The 19,430-nt window shown below is 38.6% G+C and overlaps 1 protein-coding gene across 2 annotated transcripts in view; it reads left to right on the plus strand.

Moving 5' to 3' along the window:
- Positions 1-16,257, plus strand: part of MYLK3 (myosin light chain kinase 3) — a 61,750-nt gene extending 45,493 nt beyond the window's left edge. For both annotated transcript variants that reach the window (XM_049703686.1, XM_004264865.3), the window contains exons 10-13: positions 9,792-9,920; positions 11,091-11,243; positions 12,193-12,325; positions 13,367-16,257. In XM_049703686.1, coding sequence (XP_049559643.1) covers positions 9,792-9,920; positions 11,091-11,243; positions 12,193-12,325; positions 13,367-13,426 — 475 coding nt within the window. In that variant the 3' untranslated portion in view covers positions 13,427-16,257. The remainder of the gene's footprint in view (positions 1-9,791; positions 9,921-11,090; positions 11,244-12,192; positions 12,326-13,366) is intronic.
- Positions 16,258-19,430: the final 3,173 nt, after the last annotated feature.

Here is a 19,430-nt window from a genome sequence, read left to right on the forward strand (position 1 = left end):
ATGTCAAGGGGTCGAGAATGGAGACAGAATGGGAAGTATCTTGTTTAATTATCTTGGTCTCCAGAATGTTGAGTGCAGGGATGAGCCTCCTGACTCCCAGTCCAGTGCTCAGATTGGAATCTAAGCCCATTTCATCAGATCCTTTGGCAGGGCAAGGAGTTGCCTATCTCAAACCTTATGAGGCTGCAACCTCATATGTGACCTTATGATCACAGAGGGCCTTGCGCTGGGAATCTGGAGAGGGGGGTCTTAGTGGATATTTTGACACAGCTTTGGGGTGGATGGATCAGTTAACTATTGCTACAGTACTGTTGTATAACAAATCACCCCCAAATGCAGTGACTTAAAACACCAATTGTTTATTTTCCTCCACACATTTTCGAGTCAGCTGGGGAATTAGTATGCTGGACCCAACTTATACTAGCTTATGATAAGAAATCTTGTAAGCCAGTTGTTAAACATGGCCATTATTAAAAATTAAGTTGTATAAGCTTACAATTAAAGAAATTATTTTAAAACAAAGATGTTACATTTTAAAAAGTTAACACTTCCTAACTATTTCACTACATTTCACAGTTATTTATGTTCATGAGTTTGTTTACGCCGATTGTTATCTATATGGTGGAAAGACTATAGAATAGTGTGCTATTGCCGATCTCTTCCCAACTCTTCATTCAGTGACATGGTGATGGTACTTTTAAATCAGACACGGTGAAATCAGTATTTACACGATTGGCAAATGCTACAAATCAAAACTTAAAAGAAATCAGATAGCTGGTTATTAAACTTTTACCCACAGACCACTGGTTGGGAGTCACTGATCTAGGCTGAATTGAACTGGGCTTGGATGCAGGTCAGTGAGGACAGGTCTGTTCCAGGTGTGTCTCATTCTCTTCTCATGGTGATGGCCGAGGAGCAAGAGGGCACGCTCCTACAGCCTAGCTTGGCATTGGCCCACCGTCATGTCCACCCACATTCCACTGGCCAAAGCAGCTCATGTGACCAAGCTCACCATCAATGGGATGGGGCAGTATATGCCATCTCTAGTGGAAGGAACTACAAAGTCACATGATACAGGATGTGGCTGTAGGGCAGATGAAGCAGTGGAAACAGGAATGCATCCTGGGAAAGGGACATCCAGGGGCTGAGAGCCTGGACCTTCTCTCCTCAAGGGGAAGCCTGTTCCTCTCAGTTTGGCTCCTTGGCTCTGAGGCTCCAGTCAGGTGCCAGTGCAGGGGAGGAACAGACTGCCAGAGGAAGGCTCTAACTCTCCTCTCCTCCCTGGCTTCCCACCACAACTCAGCCACCAAGGTGATCTTTGTTGCTCTTTCACTGGATGAGTATGGTCTGTGTTGGCTCAGGGTCTGCATTTGCCTGACTCTCAGCAAATTTGGAAAAGAAGAGACTGTATTTTGAAAACGCACATCCCTGATTTAAGGGAATCAGGCACATTGGCAGGATATTTATTTTATTCTTCTCTATTTCTCAATTGCCTCATCTGTAAAATGGGGACAATAAACTTACCTACTTCATAGGGTTGTTGTGAGAATGAGAAGTTTATATAAGTAAAACTTTTAGCATGGTATCTGGCGAATAGGAAGTGCCCATTAATTTTTTTAAATTAACACTTCATTTTTTAGAGGAGTTTTAGGTGCACATCAAAATTAGGGGGAAGGAACAGGGATTTCCCATTTATCCCCTGTCCCCACATGCAAAGCCTCCCCTCATCACCATTGATAAGCCTACATTGACACATCATAATCACCCAAAGTCCACAGTTTAAATTTAGGTTCACTCTTGGTGTTGTACATTCTATGGGTTTGGATAAATGTATGATGACATGTATTCATCATTATAGTATCATACAAAGTATTTTCACTGCCCTAAAAAGCCTCTGTGCTTCACCTGTTTATCTCTCCCTCCTCCCTAATCCCTGGCAACCACGGATCTTTTTACTGTCTCCACAGTTTTGCCTTCTCCAGAATGTCATATATTTGGAATCATACAGTATGTAGCCTTTTCAGACTGGCTTCTTTCACTTAGCAATATGCTTTTTTTTTAACTTTTTATTTTATATTGGAGTATAGTTGATTAACAGTGTTGTGTTAGTTTTAGGTGTTTTAGGTGTACAGTTTTGCTGTACACCTAAAGATATCTATACAGCTATATAGGTGTATAGATACACCTATATGATTCAGTTATACATATAGGTGTATCTATTCTTTTTCAAATTCTTTTCCCATTTATGTTGTTACATAATATTGAGCAGAGTTCCCTGTGCTATACAGCAGGCCCTTGTTGGTTATCCATTTTATTTATTTATTTTTATTGGAGTATAATTTCTTTACAATGTTGTGTTAGTTTCTGCTGTACAGTGCAGTGAATCAGTTAATGTATACATATATCCCTTCCCTCTTGGACCTCCCTCCCCCCAGCCACCCCACCCATCTAGAACATCACAGACAACCAAGCTGATCTCCCTGTGCTATACAGCAGGTTCCCACTAGCTATCTATTTTACACGTGGTAGTGTATTTATGTCAAACCTAATCTCCCAATTCATCCCACCCTCCCCTTTCCCACCGTGGCCACACATCCATTCTCTACGTCTGCCTTTCTATTCCTGCCCTGCAAACAGGCTCATCTGTACCATTTTTCTACATTCCACATATATGCATTAATATACGATATTTGTTTTTCTCCTTCTGACTTACTTCACTCTGTATGACAGTCTCTAGGTCCATCCACATCTCTACAAATGACCCAATTTCATTTCTTTTTGTGGCTGAGTAATATTCCATTATATATATGTTCCACATCTTCTTTATCCACTCCTCTGTTGATGGACATTTAGGTTGTTTCCAGGTCCTGGCTATTGTAAATAGTGCTGCAATGAACATTGGGATACATGTGTCTTTTTGAATTATGGTTTTCTCAGGGTATATGCCCAGTAGTGGGATTGCTGCATCGAATGGTAGTTCTAGTTTTAGTTTTTTAAGGAAACTCCATACTGTTCTCCACAGTGGCTGTATCAATTTACATTCCCACCAACAGTGCAAGAGGGTTCCCTTTTCTCTGCACCCTCTCCAGCATTTACTGTTTGTAGATTTTAAAAGTTCTTCCATGTCTTTTCATGGATTGATGATTCTTTTTTTATCACTGAATTTATTTACTTATTTTTTAAATTTTATTTTATTTATTTTTTTATACAGCAGGTTCTTATTAGTCATCCATTTTATACACGTCAGTGTATACATGTCAATCTCAATCTCCCAATTCATCACACCACAACCCACACACCCCGCTGCTTTCCTCCCTTGGTGTCAATACGTTTGTTCTCTACTTCTGTGTCTCAATTTCTGCCCTGCAAACCGGTACATCTGTACCATTTTCTAGGTTCCACATATATGCGTTAATATACAATATTTGTTTTTCTCTTTCTGACTTAACTTCACTCCATATGACAGTCTCTAGATGCATCCACGTCTCTACAAATGACCCACTTTTGCTACTTTTTATGGCTGAGTAATATTCCATTGTATATATGTACCACATCTTCTTTATCCATTCATCTGTCGATGGGCATTTAGATTGTTTCCATGACCTGGCTATTGTAAATAGTGCTGCAATGAACATTGGAGTGTATACGTCTTTTTGAATTATGGTTTTCTCTGGGTATATGCCTAGCAGTGGGATCACTGGGTCATATGGTAATTCTATGTTTAGTTTTTTAAGGAACCTCCATACTGTTCTCCATAGTGGCTGTATCAATTTACATTCCCACCAACAGTGCAAGAGGGTTCTCTTTTCTCCATACCCTCTCCAGCATTTGTTGTTTGTAGATTTTCTGATGATGTCCATTCTACCTGGTGTGAGGTGATACCTCATTGCAGTTTTGATTTGCATTTCTCTAATGATTAGTGATGTTGAGCAGCTTTTCACGTGTTTCTTGGCCATCTGTATGTCTTCTTTGGAGAAATGTCTATTTTGGTCTTCTCATTTTTTGATTGGGTTGTTTTTGTTTGTTTGTTTGTTTGTTTGTTTTTGTGGTATGCGGGCCTCTCACTGTCGTGGCTTCTCCCGTTGCGGAGCACAGGCTCCGGACGCGCAGGCTCAGCAGCCATGGCTCACGGGCCCAGCCACTCCACGGCATGTGGGATCCTCCTGGACCAGGGCACGAACCTGTGTCCCCTGCATCCGCAGGTGGACTCTCAACCACTGTGCCACCAGGGAAGTCCTGTTTGTTTTTTTAATATTGAGCTGCATGAGCCGTTTATATATTTTGGAGATTAATCCTTTGTCCGATGATTCATTTGCAAACATTTTCTCCCATTCTGAGGGTTGTCTTTTTGTCTTATTTATGGTTTCCTTTGCTGTGCAAATGCTTTTAAATTTCATTAGGTCCCATTTGTTTATTTTTGTTTTTATTTCCGTTATTGTAGGAGGTGGATCAAAAAAGATCTTGATGTGATTTATGTCAGAGTGTTTTTCCTATGTTTTCCTCTAAGAGTTTTATAGTGCCCACTCTTACATTTAGGTCTCTAATCCATTTTGAGTTTATTTTTGTGTATGGTGTTAGGGAGTGTTCTAATTTCATTCTTCTACATGCAGCTGTCCAGTTTTCCCAGCACCTCTTATTGAAGAGACTGTCTTTTCTCCATTGTATATCCTTGCCTCCTTTGTCATAGACCATAGGTGCATGGGTTTATCTCTGGGCTTTCTATCTTGTTCCATTGATCTATATTTCTGTTTTTGTGCCAGTACCATATTGTCTTGATTACTGTAGCTTTGTAGTATAGTCTGAAGTCAGGGAGTCTGATTCCTCCAGCTCCATTTTTTCCCCTCAAGACTGCTTTGGCTAATTGGGGTCTTTTGTGTCTCGATACAAATTTTAAGATTTTTTGCTCTAGTTCTGTATAAAAATGCCATTGGTAAGTTGATAGGGATTGCATTGAATCTGTTGATTGATTTGGGTAGTATAGTCATTTTCATAATATTGATTCGTCTAATCCAAGAACATGGTATATCTCTTCATCTGTCGGTATCATCTTTAATTTCTTTCAACAGTGTCTTATAGTTTTCTGCATACAGGTCTTTTGTCTCCCTCGGTAGGTTTATTCCTAGGTATTCTATTCTTTTTGTTGCAGTGGTAAATGGGAGTGTTTCCTTAATTTCTCTTTCAGAATTTTCATCATTAGTGTATAGGAATACAAGAGATTTCTGTGCATTAATTTTCTATCCTGTAACTTTATGAAATTCATTGATTAGCTCTAGTAGTTTCCTGGTAGTATCTTTAGGATTCTCTATATATAGTATCATGTCATCTGCAAACAGTGACAGTTTTACTTCTTTTTTTCCAATCTGTAGTCCTTTTATTTCTTTTTCTTCTCTGTTGCTGTGCCCAGGACTTCCAAAACTATGTGGAATAATAGTGGTGAGAGTGGACATCCTTGTCTTGCTCCTGATCTTAGAGGAAATGCTTTCAGTTTTTCACCATTGAGAATGATGTTTGCTGTGGGTTTGTCATATATGGCCTTTATTATGTTGAAGTAAGTTCCCTCTATGCCCACTTTCTGGAGAGTTTTTTATCATAAATAGGTGTTGAATATTGTCAAAAGCTATTTCTGCATCTACTGAGATGATCATATGGTTTTTATTCTTCAATTTGTTAATATCGTGTATCACATTGATTGATTTGCGTATATTGAAGCATCCTTGCATCTCTGGCATAAATCCCACTTGATCATGGTGTATGATCCTTTTAATGTGTTTTTGGATTCTGTTTGCTAGTATTTTGTTGAGGATTTTTGCATCTATATTCATCAGTGATATTGGTCTGTAATTTTCTTTTTTTGCAGTGTCTTTGTCTGGTTTTGGTATCAGGGTGATGGTGGCCTCATAGAATGAGTTTGGGAGTGTTCCTTCCACCTCAATTTTTTGGAAGAGTTTGAGAAGGATGGGCGTTAGCTCTTCTCTAAATGTTTGATAGAATTCACCTGTGAAACCATCTGGTCGTGGACTTTTGTTTGTTGGAAGATTTTTAGTCACAGTTTCAATTTCGTTACCTGTGATTGGTCTGTTCATATTTTCAGTTGCTTCCTGGTTCTGTCTCAGAAGGTTATACCTTTCTAAGAATTTGTCCATTTCTTCCAGATTGTCCATTTTATTGGCTAGTGTTGCTTGTAGTAGTCTCTTAGGATGCTTTGTATTTTGGTAGTGTCTGTTGTAACTTCTCCTTTTTCATTTCTAATTTTATTGATTTGAGTCCCCTTCCTCTTTTTCTTGATGAGTCTGGCTAATGGTTTATCAATTTTGTTTATCTTCTCAAAGAACCAGCTTTTAGTTTTATTGATCTTTGCTATTGTTTCTATTTCATTTATTTCTGCTCTAATCTTTATGACTTCCTTCCTTCTGCTAACTTTGAGTTTTGTTTGTTCTTTCTCTAGTTTAGGTGTAACATTTAGGTGTAACATTAGATTGTTTATTTGAGATTTTTCTTGTTTCTTGAGGTAGGCTTGTATAAATATAACCTTCCCTCTTAGAACTGCTTTTGCTGCATCCCATAGGTTTGGATCATGTTTTCATTGTCATTTGTCTCTAGGTATTTTTTATTTCCTCTTTGATTTCTTCAGTGATCTCTTGGTTATTTAGTAATGTATTGTTTAGCCTCCATGTGTTTGTGTTTTTCACATTCTTTTCCCTTTAATTGATTTCTAATCTCATAGTGTTGTGGTCAGAAGACATTCTTGATATGATTTCAATTTTCTTAAATTTACTGAAGCTTGATTTGTGACCCAGGATGTGGTATATCCTGGTTAGTGTTCCATGTACACTTGAGAAGAAAGTGTAATCTGCTGTTTTTGGATGGAATGTCCTATAAATATCAATTAAATCTATCTGGTCTATTATGGCATTTAAAGCTTGTGTTTCCTATTAATTTTCTGTTTGGATGATCTGTCCATTGGTGTAAATAAGGTGTTAAAGTCACCCACTATTATTGTGTTACTGTTGATTTCCTCTTTTATAGCTGTTAGCAATTGCCTTACATATTGAGGTGCTCCTATGTTGGGTGCATATATATTTATAATTGTTATATCTTCTTCTTGGATTGATCCCTTGATCATTATGTAGTGTCCTTCCTTGTCTCTTGTAACATTCTTTATTTTAAAGTCTATTTTATCTGATGAGTATTGCTACTCCAGATTTCTTTTGATTTCTATTTGCATGGAATATCTTTTTCCATCCCCTCACTTTCAGTCTGTTTGTGTCCCTAGGTCTGATGTGGGTCTCTTGTAGACAACATATATATGGGTCTTGTTTTTGTATCCATTCAGCCAGTCTGTGTCTTTTGGTTGGAACATTTAATCCATTCACGTGTAAGGTAGTTATCGATATGTATGTTCTTATTACCATTTTCCTAATTGTTTTGGGTTTGTTTTTGTAGGTCCTTTTCTTCTCTTGTGTTTCCCACGTAGAGAAGTTCCTTTAGCATTTTTTGTAGAGCTGGTTTCGTGGTGCTGAATTCTCTTATCTTTTGCTTGTCTGTAAAGCTTTTGATTTCTCTGTCAAATCTGAATGAGATCCTTGCTGGGTAGAGTAGGTTCTTCTCTTTCATCACTTTAAGTATATCATGCCACTCCCTTCTGGCTTGTAGAGTTTCTGCTGAGAAATCAGCTGTTAACCTTATGGGAGTTCCCTTGTATGTTGTTGTTTTTCCCTTGCTGCTTTCAATAATTTTTGTTTGTCTTTAATTTTTGCCAATTTGATTGCTATGTGTCTCGGCGTGTTTTTCCTTGGGTTTATCCTGTATGGGACTCTCTGAGCTTCCTGGTCTTGGGTGGCTATTTCCTTTCCCATGTTAGGGAAGTTTTTGACTATAATCTCTTCAAATATTTTCTCGGGTCCTTTCTCTCTCTCTTCTCCTTCTGGGACCCTTATAATGCGATTGTTGTTGCATTTAATGTTGTTCCAGAGGTCTCTTAGGCTATCTTCATTTGTTTTCATTCTTTTTTCTTTATTCTGTTCCACAGCAGTGAATTCCACCATTCTGTCTTCCAGGTCACTTATCCGTTCTTCTGCCTCAGTTATTCTGCTATTGATTCCTTCTAGTGTAGTTTTCATTTCAGTTATTGTATTGTTCATCTCTGTTTGTTTGTTCTTTAATTCTTCTAGATCTTTATTAAACATATCTTGCATCTTCTAGATCTCTGCCTCCATTCTTTTTCTGAAGTCCTGGATCATCTTCACTATCATTATTCTGAATTCTTTTTCTGGAAGATTGCCTATGTCCACTTCATTGAGTTGTTTTTCCAGGGTTTTATCTTGTTCCTTCATCTGGTAGATAGCCCTCTGCCTCTTCATCTTGTCTCTCTTTCTGTGAATCTCTTTTTTGTTTTTTTTAAGTGTTGAATACTATTCCATTTTCTAGATGTACCATACTTTATATTATCCATTCTCCAACTGAAGGACATCTTTTTTGCTGCCCATTAAATTTCAGCTAGAAGTTTTCTTCTTTTTCAAGATTGATTCTAAAAACCAACTTTCTCCAACCCCTTTCCCCATACAGCCACCAATTCTCTTCCTAGCCTTCCTTAAACTTCATGTTCAGAATACTTTTTCTAGATCTTTCTCTTTTTGTAATTGTATAAAATACACATAACATAAAATTTACCGTGTTAACAATTTTCAAGATTAGTTACAGTAGTCTTTAGATATGTTCATATTTTTGTGCAACCAATCTCCAGAGCTTTTTTTACCTTGCAAAACTGAAACTCTGTACCCAGTAAATAACTACCCCTCATTTTCCTCCTGCCTTCAGCCCCTGGAAACCAGCATCCTACCTTCTGTCTCTGAATTGACTACACTGGGAACCTCATATAAGTGGAATCATACAGTATTTGCCTTTTTGTGACTGGCTTATTTCACTTATTGTAATGTCTTCGAAGTTCATCCATATTACAACATGTGTCAGAATTTCCTTTCTTTTTAAGGCTGAATAATATCATATTGTATGTATATACCACATTTTGTTTATCCATTCATCTGCTGATGGACACTTGGGTTGCTTCCACCTTTTGGCTATTCTGAGTAATGCTGCTATGAACATGGGGGTATAAATATCTCTTCAAGACTCTGCTTTTAATTCTTTTGGATACATACCCAGAAGTAGGATTCCTGGATCATATGGTAGTTCTTTAAAAAATTTTTTTGAAGAACTGCCATACTGTTTTCCATAGCAGCTGCTCCCTTTTACATTCCTACTGACAAGGTTCTAATTTCTTCACATCCTAGCCAACACTTGCAATTTTCTATTTTTTTCTGATGGTGTGAGGTAATGTCTCATTGTGGTTTTGATTTGCATTTCACTGATGATCAGTGATGTTGAGCATTTTGCCTCTTTCTATAACTCCTATCGTCTTCCCTTTAACTATGATGCACAATAGAGCAGTCCTCCCCACACAGCTTCTACACAGGTTGTTTGTGCTCATCCGTGTGACTGCAGGCCAGTCACATAAGATATATTGATCTTCCCTCTTTTTCAGATTGTAAATACCTGGAGGAGGAGGAGGACTGTGGTTTTCTTATTCTCCACAGTGACTTAGGAAAGTCTGCATTTAGGGCCTGGGTGTGTGATGATTTCCCAGTAAACCAAGTGTGGTGGGATGTGATGTCCAGAAAACATGGCTGACAGCAAAGGTTAGGGAGTGTTTAGCGCCCCCCAAGGAATTAGCCGGGCATCCACAACTTCTCTCAGGGCTCACTCCCATTGTCCTCTGCACCTCTCCTCCCCAGGTACAAGCCTCGGGAGAAGCTGAAGGTGAACTTTGGCACTCCCGAGTTCCTGGCCCCAGAAGTCATCAATTACGAGTTTGTCTCGTTCCCAACGGACATGTGGAGTGTGGGAGTCATAACCTACATGCTGTGAGTGCCCAGGGGCCTCACGCCCCACTGGGAATGGGGGCCATTTGTCTTAGTTTGGGTATCCTTAGAAGCAGCAAGAATTTGAGGGCAAGGAATTTATTGGGGAGGCATCCCTAAGAAAAGCCAACAGAGAAGTGGGGAAGTGAAATGGGGAAGGAAGGCAGCCAGTAAAGTGTGTGTGGTGGAGTCAGTAACCACTGTGGGCACCTGGAGTTTAATCCTGCAGGGAACTGGGGCCCACTGTGGGACACCCACTCAGAGCTAGGCCAGCTAGTGGGGGAGGGAGTTGGGGTATTAATACACCGACTCTAATCAGTTGTTGCTAGTGGGCTGGTCCCAGAATTATTAATTCCCTGAAACTTCTGGGTGGATAAATCAGCTTCCACTGGAGAGAAAGCCCTCTGGCAAAGAAATGCAGGTGCTCTGGTGCAAGTGGCATTGAAGTGGTAAGGAGAGGGGAGGGCAGGGCAGGGCACAGCTCCTGCATCTTCTAACTTTGTCCTTCTGCTCTGCACTCCCTGTTTTCTGTGGGCTGAGGAAGCAGAGTTAGGATGGGCTGAGAGGAGATATGTACACAGACTAAATGTCCTCTTCTCTCTCCAACTGTGGACATCCCTCAGCTATTTCCTCAGAGGCCCAACAAAATCAAGCTTTGCTCCCAGTCTTATTATTACAGTTTAACTCTTTCCCCACACTTTGTGTGTGTGCTACACCAGGTTGGGGAATATTGTGGCCCAAGGCCAGCCAGTGAAATTGTCTCATCTCTCTGGCCTCCTCTAGAGGAGCCTAATAAAGCCAGTTTTCCTTTGGCCCCTGAGGCCTGGGTAGTCTCAGAGACATGCCAAGCTATCTTCACGTTCAGTCAAATGTACCTGATAAATGGGCATATTGGGTTGGATCCAAATTTACTCTTACTTCAGGGTAAGGGGGAATGTGGTGAGCATGATAGGGGACTTATTCCACCACTCTTCCTGTCATCAATTTTTCAGTGCTTCCACTTTATTGAGCGCACTGGACTTCTCCTGTGGAGAGGCAATGGGGGTGCTTTTTTTTTGAACCCTCTTGGTTCTGATTAGTTCTGCTTGACCTTGTAAGAGTCTTCTTTATATTGTCGGTGTGTGTTGGCAGGTATAGCTTCCACATACTGACAGTCCTTTCTCTCCTCTGTAGGCTCAGTGGTTTGTCGCCATTTCTAGGGGAAACGGATGCAGAGACCATGAATTTCATTGTGAACTGTAGTTGGGATTTTGATGCTGACACCTTTGAAGGGCTGTCAGAGGAGGCCAAGGACTTTGTCTCCCGGTTGCTGGTCAAAGAGAAGAGGTACCCTTTATTGCTTGTCACCCATGATCCATCCTGATGGTGACCATCCATTTGGGTGCTGTGGAAATCAGGCTGGTGCTGGGCAGGGCTGCTGGAGCGAATGGTCCTTTCTCCCTGTAGACCGATTCTCTTCAGGATTTCTTAGTCTGCTACTTCTTTGGGGAAAAAAAAGAAAAGGTAGCAGGGAAAGGGACAAAGGAAGTCAGTTAAGAAACAAGCAACTAGGAGCATAAAATCTAGACAAGAGTTTTAGAAAGGACCATATTTACAAATAAGACCTATTTCCAAGTTATTGCTTTTCATAGGCTAATGTTGAAAAAAAGTTGAGATATGCAGTTGTTATTCCCCAGAATAAAAGACAGAAAACCTTATTTCTTGGTGATGAAGACCTACTTCGTTTTCAGTAGCTATATCAAGGTTATGGGTTGGGCCACTGAGTTTTCCGATACTCAGACATATGGGAATAACTACAAGTGGTGGGGCCCAAGATCTGGGCTCTGAGACAGCTCTCGTTCCCTGGCCTTGACTGTTTGAAAAGTTATGTGAGAGGAAATATATTCCTAATTCAGATGAACAAGTTGACATTATTCTCTGTGAAGAAAGATGAGCTTCTTTCAAGGCTCATGCTCTTTTACTTCTTAAGAGCAATTCCAGGCACAGCTGGCCCTCCTACTGTCCTGCCTTGATTCCCCAGCTCTCTCTGGGAGGTGGTGATTAATCACCAGGACACATACCCTCAATAGAGGGCAGGGAACATTTTGCTGACGACATTCTTGCACTTTTAAGGATGGGAATTTTAGGTAGTAGGTCTTTTTTTAGCACATGGCATGAATCTGCCTATATGATTAATCTGTTCCACTGACTCAGCTTCCTACCAATTAAACAGATTTTGGATAGCCAGAAAAATGCAACCCCAACTAAAAGTCTCACCTGCTGTTTGATTTCACAGCTGCAGAATGAGTGCCACACAGTGCCTGAAACATGAGTGGTTGAATAACTTGCCTGCCAAAGCTTCTAAATCGAAAGTTCGTCTCAAATCCCAACTATTGCTGCAGAAATACATGGCTCAGAGGAAATGGAAGGTATCTGTTTTTCTTTTAGTAAAAGCAGCATTTGTTTTCTTAAAATGTCCTTTGAAAGAAGTGTACTAAGTTTTTACTTACGTTTTGATTCTAAATAGATTATTTAGGGGGAAAACTGTCTCACGTCAAAAACCTGTTACCTTCGCAACGGAAGAGGCCACAACAGTGAGAGGCCCGCGTACCGCAAAAAAACAAAAACAAACAAAAAAACCTGTTACCTTGATTAAAAAATGCCACAGACCAAAAGTGACTGGCATAAAAATAGCTTTCAATTCATACTTATGTGAACACTTGAAGTGACAGAATGAAGTCTGAGCATGTGTTCTCAATGAACACTGCAGTGCAGCGCTCAGAACTAACTGCCCATAGCTTGAGGATGATTCCTCCACATTTTAGAAAAAGGGCCTAGGAAAGCCCTATTAGGCTTTGAAAGCTTTATAATTTTGTTTACAGCAGAACGCTTTGGAACCATGGACATAGAATGTCTCTTAAAAACAATTGTCCTCCAGGGAAGTGACTTTCCAACATTTTGATATTGGCTTAGATCTTCAATAAAAAACAAAACCAAAATGCTTTACCCAGAGAGCCAGTATACAAGTACACGTATACTCGCACACATGTGAAACAAAAATACTGCGACATTTGCTCCACAGAGTGTGATGCACTTTTGATATTTTCTATTCTATGATATTTAGTTTCATTTAAAAAAAGTTGTTAGTCATGCCCCACCAATTTGATTTCATGACCCACTGGTGGGTTGTGAGTTACAATTTGAAAAATACCATTCTAGGGTGCTCCATTTTTCACATGAAAAGGGTGGGATAACATATTTTCTCACTTCAAACTTGCTCTAAACATGTCCCTGAAAGTCATGTGACTGTTTTACTATAATTGTGCTAGAATCTTCTTTTCCCCTTTAGTTATCAATTTTAAACAAACCCAAGTGGCTAAACTTAAGCAAGTCCTTTTATTGTTTCTTCTTAAAGTAATTGATCTATAAATATGCCTTTTTCCCTTCCTTTTTTCTCTCCTTACCTTAAGAAACACTTCTACGTGGTGACTGCTGCCAACAGGTTAAGGAAATTTCCACCTTGTCCCTAATCCTCAACTCTGCTGCTCCCATGGGCCCAGAAATTACTGAGACTTGTGGTGAAGTCATGACTGAAGATTTTTAATAATCTGGCCTTCTACTTATTTTGTAAAAAAAGGTTATGGCTGTTGCCTTCCTTGTGGATGAAAAGTGGCTGTAAAGAGACTGACCTAAGAACTTTTTTCTGCCTTATAAGATCAGTTGAAATGCTGCGATTACTTTTCAAGTGTACCTACTTTTGGTGATAAGTGTAGGCATGCTTTAGGTAGGTAGGAAAGCTTCTACTTTGCATATGTCAAATTTAATGTCTAAGCTTACTCTGATTAAAGAACCCAGTGGACTATCACGCAGGGCATGTTAGTATTACCTCCTCCAGTGCAAAGAATTCCTAGCATTTTGACTTGCTCAGGTGTGAGCTGACATTTTGTACTACATTTGTTGCTCTAGTGTGAAGCAACGTGGATTTAGGGCAGAGATCCTCAAACTTGTTTTAACGTGTGCTCCCTTTTTAGAATCAAAACATGCATCCTTTAATATTCTTTGAAATTTCAAAATGTACTGACTGTCATGGCTATATCAGAGCAGTGATAGTTTTGAATAAGCTTTTAAAATCTGTACATACCTCTACCCTCTCCTAATTCTGCCCTGTCCTGACATTGGCAGTCTTCCTCCTGATCTCTCTTCCACAGTTATGCATCTATGGTCTAGTAAGTCTGGGAACTGATATGTAATATGTGAAAGAGAGATAAGAATGTAATGATGTTCAGCTTTCTGAGAGAAACACAGAAATGATGCATCAAGAGAAAACAAATGCAAACTGCTCTCCTACTGTTTTATCAGGTATATACCCATCACTTAACTAACTTCAAGAAATTATTAACAAGGAGTAATTATTCAAAAGGAAACAATCCTTTTAATTTCCTTAGTTGTAAGGAAGTTTTTTGCTATTCTCATGACCTTCTTGGGCCAGAAGTTTTTAGTTACTTTTAATTTTTAATTAGCCATGCAACAGTTTCACAGCCTTTCAGGACTTTTGTCCCATAATAAAGACTTTTTTTATTGTGGGGAGAGAGGCAGAAGATGGAGATATTAATCCTCCTGCTGCATTTCTTCGGTTATAACTTTCCTCTGGAACACTAACCCCTGTTGGGAAGCTAAGATTTTCAGTATCAGCACATCTAGGCCTGCTCCAAGCTTGTCAGCTTGTGGATGAATATCAGAAGAGATGGCTGCTGGAAACCTCCCTTTCATGGGCCAGTAACAGTGATTTGGTAAAATGCTTTATTTTTAAGGTGTTCTGAAGGCAGCCTCCAGAAGGAGCTATAGAGGATATCTATAGTTCCATCTATAGTATGGTGATTCTTCCCTTCCATGGGACTTCACATTCTTGGGGGAATGCTATAAATCTTCTCCCCAGAAAAATGTAGTTAGTTATCCTGATCTAGAGTACCACTCCCTCATGGAAATATAATATGAGCCATATACATAATTTAAAATTTTCTGATAGCTTCTCTAAAAATACCCCGGTAAAATTAATTTTAATAATTTATTTAACATATCAAAACCTATTTTAATATGTAATCAATATAAAAATTATTGAATTTTTTTCATACTAAGTCTCCAAAATCTGGTGTGTATTTTACACTTAAAATACATGCCAGTTCAGATTCTAGATTTTTATCAGACATACAATTTGTATTTAGATTTCATAAAATTTACTGTGGAAAAATATAGTCACATATTCAAGTTGTTCAAGCATCTTAAATATTTTCTAGTATTTTTATGATTAATTAAAATGAAATAAAATTAGAAATACAGTTGCATTAGCCACATTTTAAGTGCTTAATAGCCACATATGTTTAGTGGCTTCTATATAAGACAGGGCAGATCCAGAGAAAATCCGATAGCTATCAAATTTTAATTTTTCCCCCTATATGCTGTTATTCTCTACCTAGAGAAACTTTTCAACAAAGTTCCTTTGAGGGATTTGTTTAGACCAGGCCCACACAAGTGAGAGGTACTGCAGAAGTTAGCTTCCCTTATTTGAAAGGCGAGGGAGCTTTTATGAAACTTTAATTTTCTGGATATTTTTAGTTCTCTGCTGGTGTGTACTTGAAAATTTTTTAGATTGCAACTTTGCTAGCATTAACTATTTCAAACGGGACTTTTTAATTTGAATGAACAGTCATTGAAAACTTCTGGGAAATCAATGATACTCCAATATAAAATAAAAATTAAATTTAAAAAAATGAAAGAAAACTGCTGGGCAGAGGAACTCTGAAAGGTAGTCAGGACCCACTTTTTTCACCTATCAGATTTGGTGAGGGTGTGGGGAAAATGGAATTTTTCACTTTTGATGAATATGTATCCAAATAAAAGTCATGCCCATACTTTCACCCGGCAATTCCATTTCTAGAAATTTATCCCTCAGCAATACTTGAACAAGCGGGCAGAGATGTATGCAAAGTGACCTTTACTGTAGCAAAATGGCTCATATAGGTTGAAAACAACCTATATGTGCCTATCAGCAAGGGTTTAAATTTTGCCACATACATATGGAAGGTTACCTTGTAGCCAGTAAAGATAGATCTTGATGTACTGAGTTTTATTATGAAAAAAATTATAGAACATATATATGGTATTATCCCATTTATGGAGAGACATGCTTATATGTGCATTAAACTTTTCTAGGTTATGCAAGAAAGTTAACAGTGTGGTGTAGAAAGTGGGTGATGGCGAGAGAGGGAATTCTACTTTTCACTTTATTACTTTCTAAATCATTTGAATTTTTTTTTTAACAATGAGCATGTATTGCTTTTAAAATTAAAAATTAGCAACCCACTGTCAAGTGTGGACCTTGTCTTGACCCTGATTTGAGCAAACAAACGATAAAAAGATATTTCAGAGACATCCAGGGAACTTTAATTCTAAATTGCATATTTGGGCTTCCTTGGTGGTGCAGTGGTTAAGAATCTGCCTGCCAATGCAGGGGACACGGGTTCGAGCCCTGGTCTGGGAAGATCCCACATGCCGCGGAGCAACTAAGCCCGTGCACCACAACTACTGAAGCCCCTATGCCTAGAGCCTGTGCTCCTCAACAAGAGAAGCCACCACGATGAGAAGCCCGTGCACTGCAATGACAAGTAGCCCCCACTCACCTCAACTAAAGAAAGCCCGCGTGCAGCAACGAAGACCTGATGCAGCCAAAACTAAATAATTTTTTTTAAATTGCATATCTGATGATAGAATTTCTATTAATATTGTGACGTATGATAATGGTAATGTGGCTATAATGTGGGTTAAATGACTTCAGGAAAAAGGGAGATACAGTTAAGCAAGTGTGGCAAAATCTTAACTGTTGGGTTTGGGTAGTCAGTATGGGGTAGCATAATATTGTCTTCTAGTAAAGAGGTATATATTTGTTGTATACATTTGAAAACTTTCATGATAAAACATTTTTTGATCAGTTAAATAAGCCAAGAGGAGCTGTTAAAGAAATGAGCTTCCAGAAAGTCTTTACAACAGTACTGAAATATGGACCCACTAAGTAGTAAGCTTCCATAGCTGGAGTATGAATGTGTTGGAAAATTGTGAAGGATTCCTGCCCTAGGAGGGCATTTGGACAAGATTGCTTTAAGGCAATTCCCCTACCCCACAACTAGTTTAAAAAATAACGAAGTACCTACTACATTCCAGATAATCAAGATATATTACCATCACCTGCTTTCAGGGCATAGAAGAAAAAGTCACAAACAGTACTTATATTTATTCTCATGAAATCAACAGTGAAAAGGCAATCTTAAGAATGGGAGAAAATATTTGCAATAATTTTTTAATAGGGGGTTAATATTTACACTATATAAAGAACAACTCAACAACAAAAAACCTATTAAAAAAATGGGTGAAGGACTTGAACTGACATTTTCCCAAATGGCAAACAAGCACATGAAAAAGTGCTCACTAATCATTAGAGGAATGCAAATCAAAACCACAATGAGATACCACCTCACACCCATTTAGGATGGCTACTAACAAAAAAAACCAGAAAATACGTGTTGGCCAGGATGTGGAGAAATTGGAACCCTTGTGCACTGTTGGTGGGAATGTAATATGATGCAGTTATTATGGAAAACATAATATGTTTCCTGGTGGTTCCTCAAATTTAAAAACAGAATTATCAAATGTCACTTCCAGGTAAATGCCCAAAATAATAGAAAGCAGGATCTCCAAGAGACACATAACTATACACGTCTATAGCAGCACTATTCACAACAGCCAAGAGGTAAAAGCAACCTAAATGTTCATTGACAGATGAATGGATAAAGTGTGGTATATCCACACAATGGAAAATTATTCAGACTTAAAAAGGAAAGAAATTCTGACACATGCCACAATATAATGAACCTCAAGGACATTATGCTAAGTGAAAAACAGCAAAAATTGAATACCATATGATTCCACTTAGATGAAGTATCTAGCTAGAATAGTTAAAATTCAGACGGAGGTAGAATGGTGGCTGCCAGAGGCTGGGGGAGGGAGGAATGGGAGTTGTTTAATGGGTTTCATGGGTAGAGTCAGCTTTGCAAGATGAAGAGTTCTGGAGATCACATAACAATGTGAATGTACTTAACACTAGTGAACTGTACTCTTAAAAATTGTTAAGATAGTGAATTTTATATTTACCACAATTTTTTAAAAAAGTGAATGTGCTTTAATTTTACCTGGTGATGAATAGATTGCTTTGACCCAAAGCTAGAATCTAAATCTTGGTACCAAAATCAAATTATATACCTTCTTAAAATAAATGAGGAAAAGACTCACATCCATTTTAGATCAAAGTAATAATAGAAGCACTATTTAGTGAATGCCTTCTAAGTGTCACACACTTTACAAATATTACCTTTAATTCTCACAAGGTAGATAATATTTCCATTTTATAAACAAGGAAACTGAAGCTCATTAAGGTTGTAATATTTCCTCAGGGTATAAGTGGCAGAGTCAGAATTTAAATGCAAGTGCATGTGGTTCCAAAGCTCACGTTCATTCCCCTCTACCACATGGCTGTGGGACATTATGCATGTGTGGGATCATTTGATTACAGCATTTCTCTAACCTTAGCTTGCTAAATGTCTAGAATTAAAAGGGGCAGGGAAAGAAAATCACTCCCTTAGTTACTCCTGTTCTATGCAGCAGGTATTATACCTTATTTACAGCAGATAGAAGGCAACCACTATTATTGATTCCATTCTGATTAGGCTTTAAAAATTTGGATGCAATCACTTTATTGCATTCTTCATGGAAATATTTAATTAGATCATGTATTCTTTATTTTTGAAAGTTAATAAACTTTATTTTTTAGAGCAGTTTTTAGGTTCATAGCAAAATTGAGCAGGAAGGACAGAGATTTCCGCTATGCCCTATGTACCTGCCCATACCGCCTCATCCACAACCTCCTCCACTATTGACATCACCCGCTACAGTGGGTGTATTTACTACAGTTGATGAACCTACAATGACACATTGTTATCACCCAAAGTCCATTGCTAACATTAGGGTTCACTCTTGGTATTGCACATTCTGTGGGTTTTGATGAATGTATAATGATATATATCCACCATTGTAATATCATACAGAATAGTTTCACTGCCCTAAAAATCCTTTATGCTCTGCCTATTCATCTCTGCCCCCACCCCAACCCCTGGAGACCACTGATCTTTTTACTGTCTCCATAGTTTTTTCCTTTTTCATAGTGTCATATACTTGGAGCCATAAGGCCTTTTCATATTGGCTTCTTTCACTTAGAAGTACGCATTTAAATGTCCTCCATGTCTTTTCATGATGTGATAGCTCATTTCCTTTTAGTGCTGAATAATATTCCATGGTCTGGATGTACTACAGTTTATCCATTCACCTACTGAAAGACATCTTGGTTGCTTCTAAATTTTGGCAATTATGAATAAAGGTGCAATAAATATCAATGTGTAGGTTTTTGCAGACGTAAGTTTTCAACTCATT

This window comes from Orcinus orca, chromosome 20 (genome assembly GCF_937001465.1).
Source record: "Orcinus orca chromosome 20, mOrcOrc1.1, whole genome shotgun sequence".
Lineage (NCBI taxonomy): Eukaryota > Metazoa > Chordata > Mammalia > Artiodactyla > Delphinidae > Orcinus > Orcinus orca.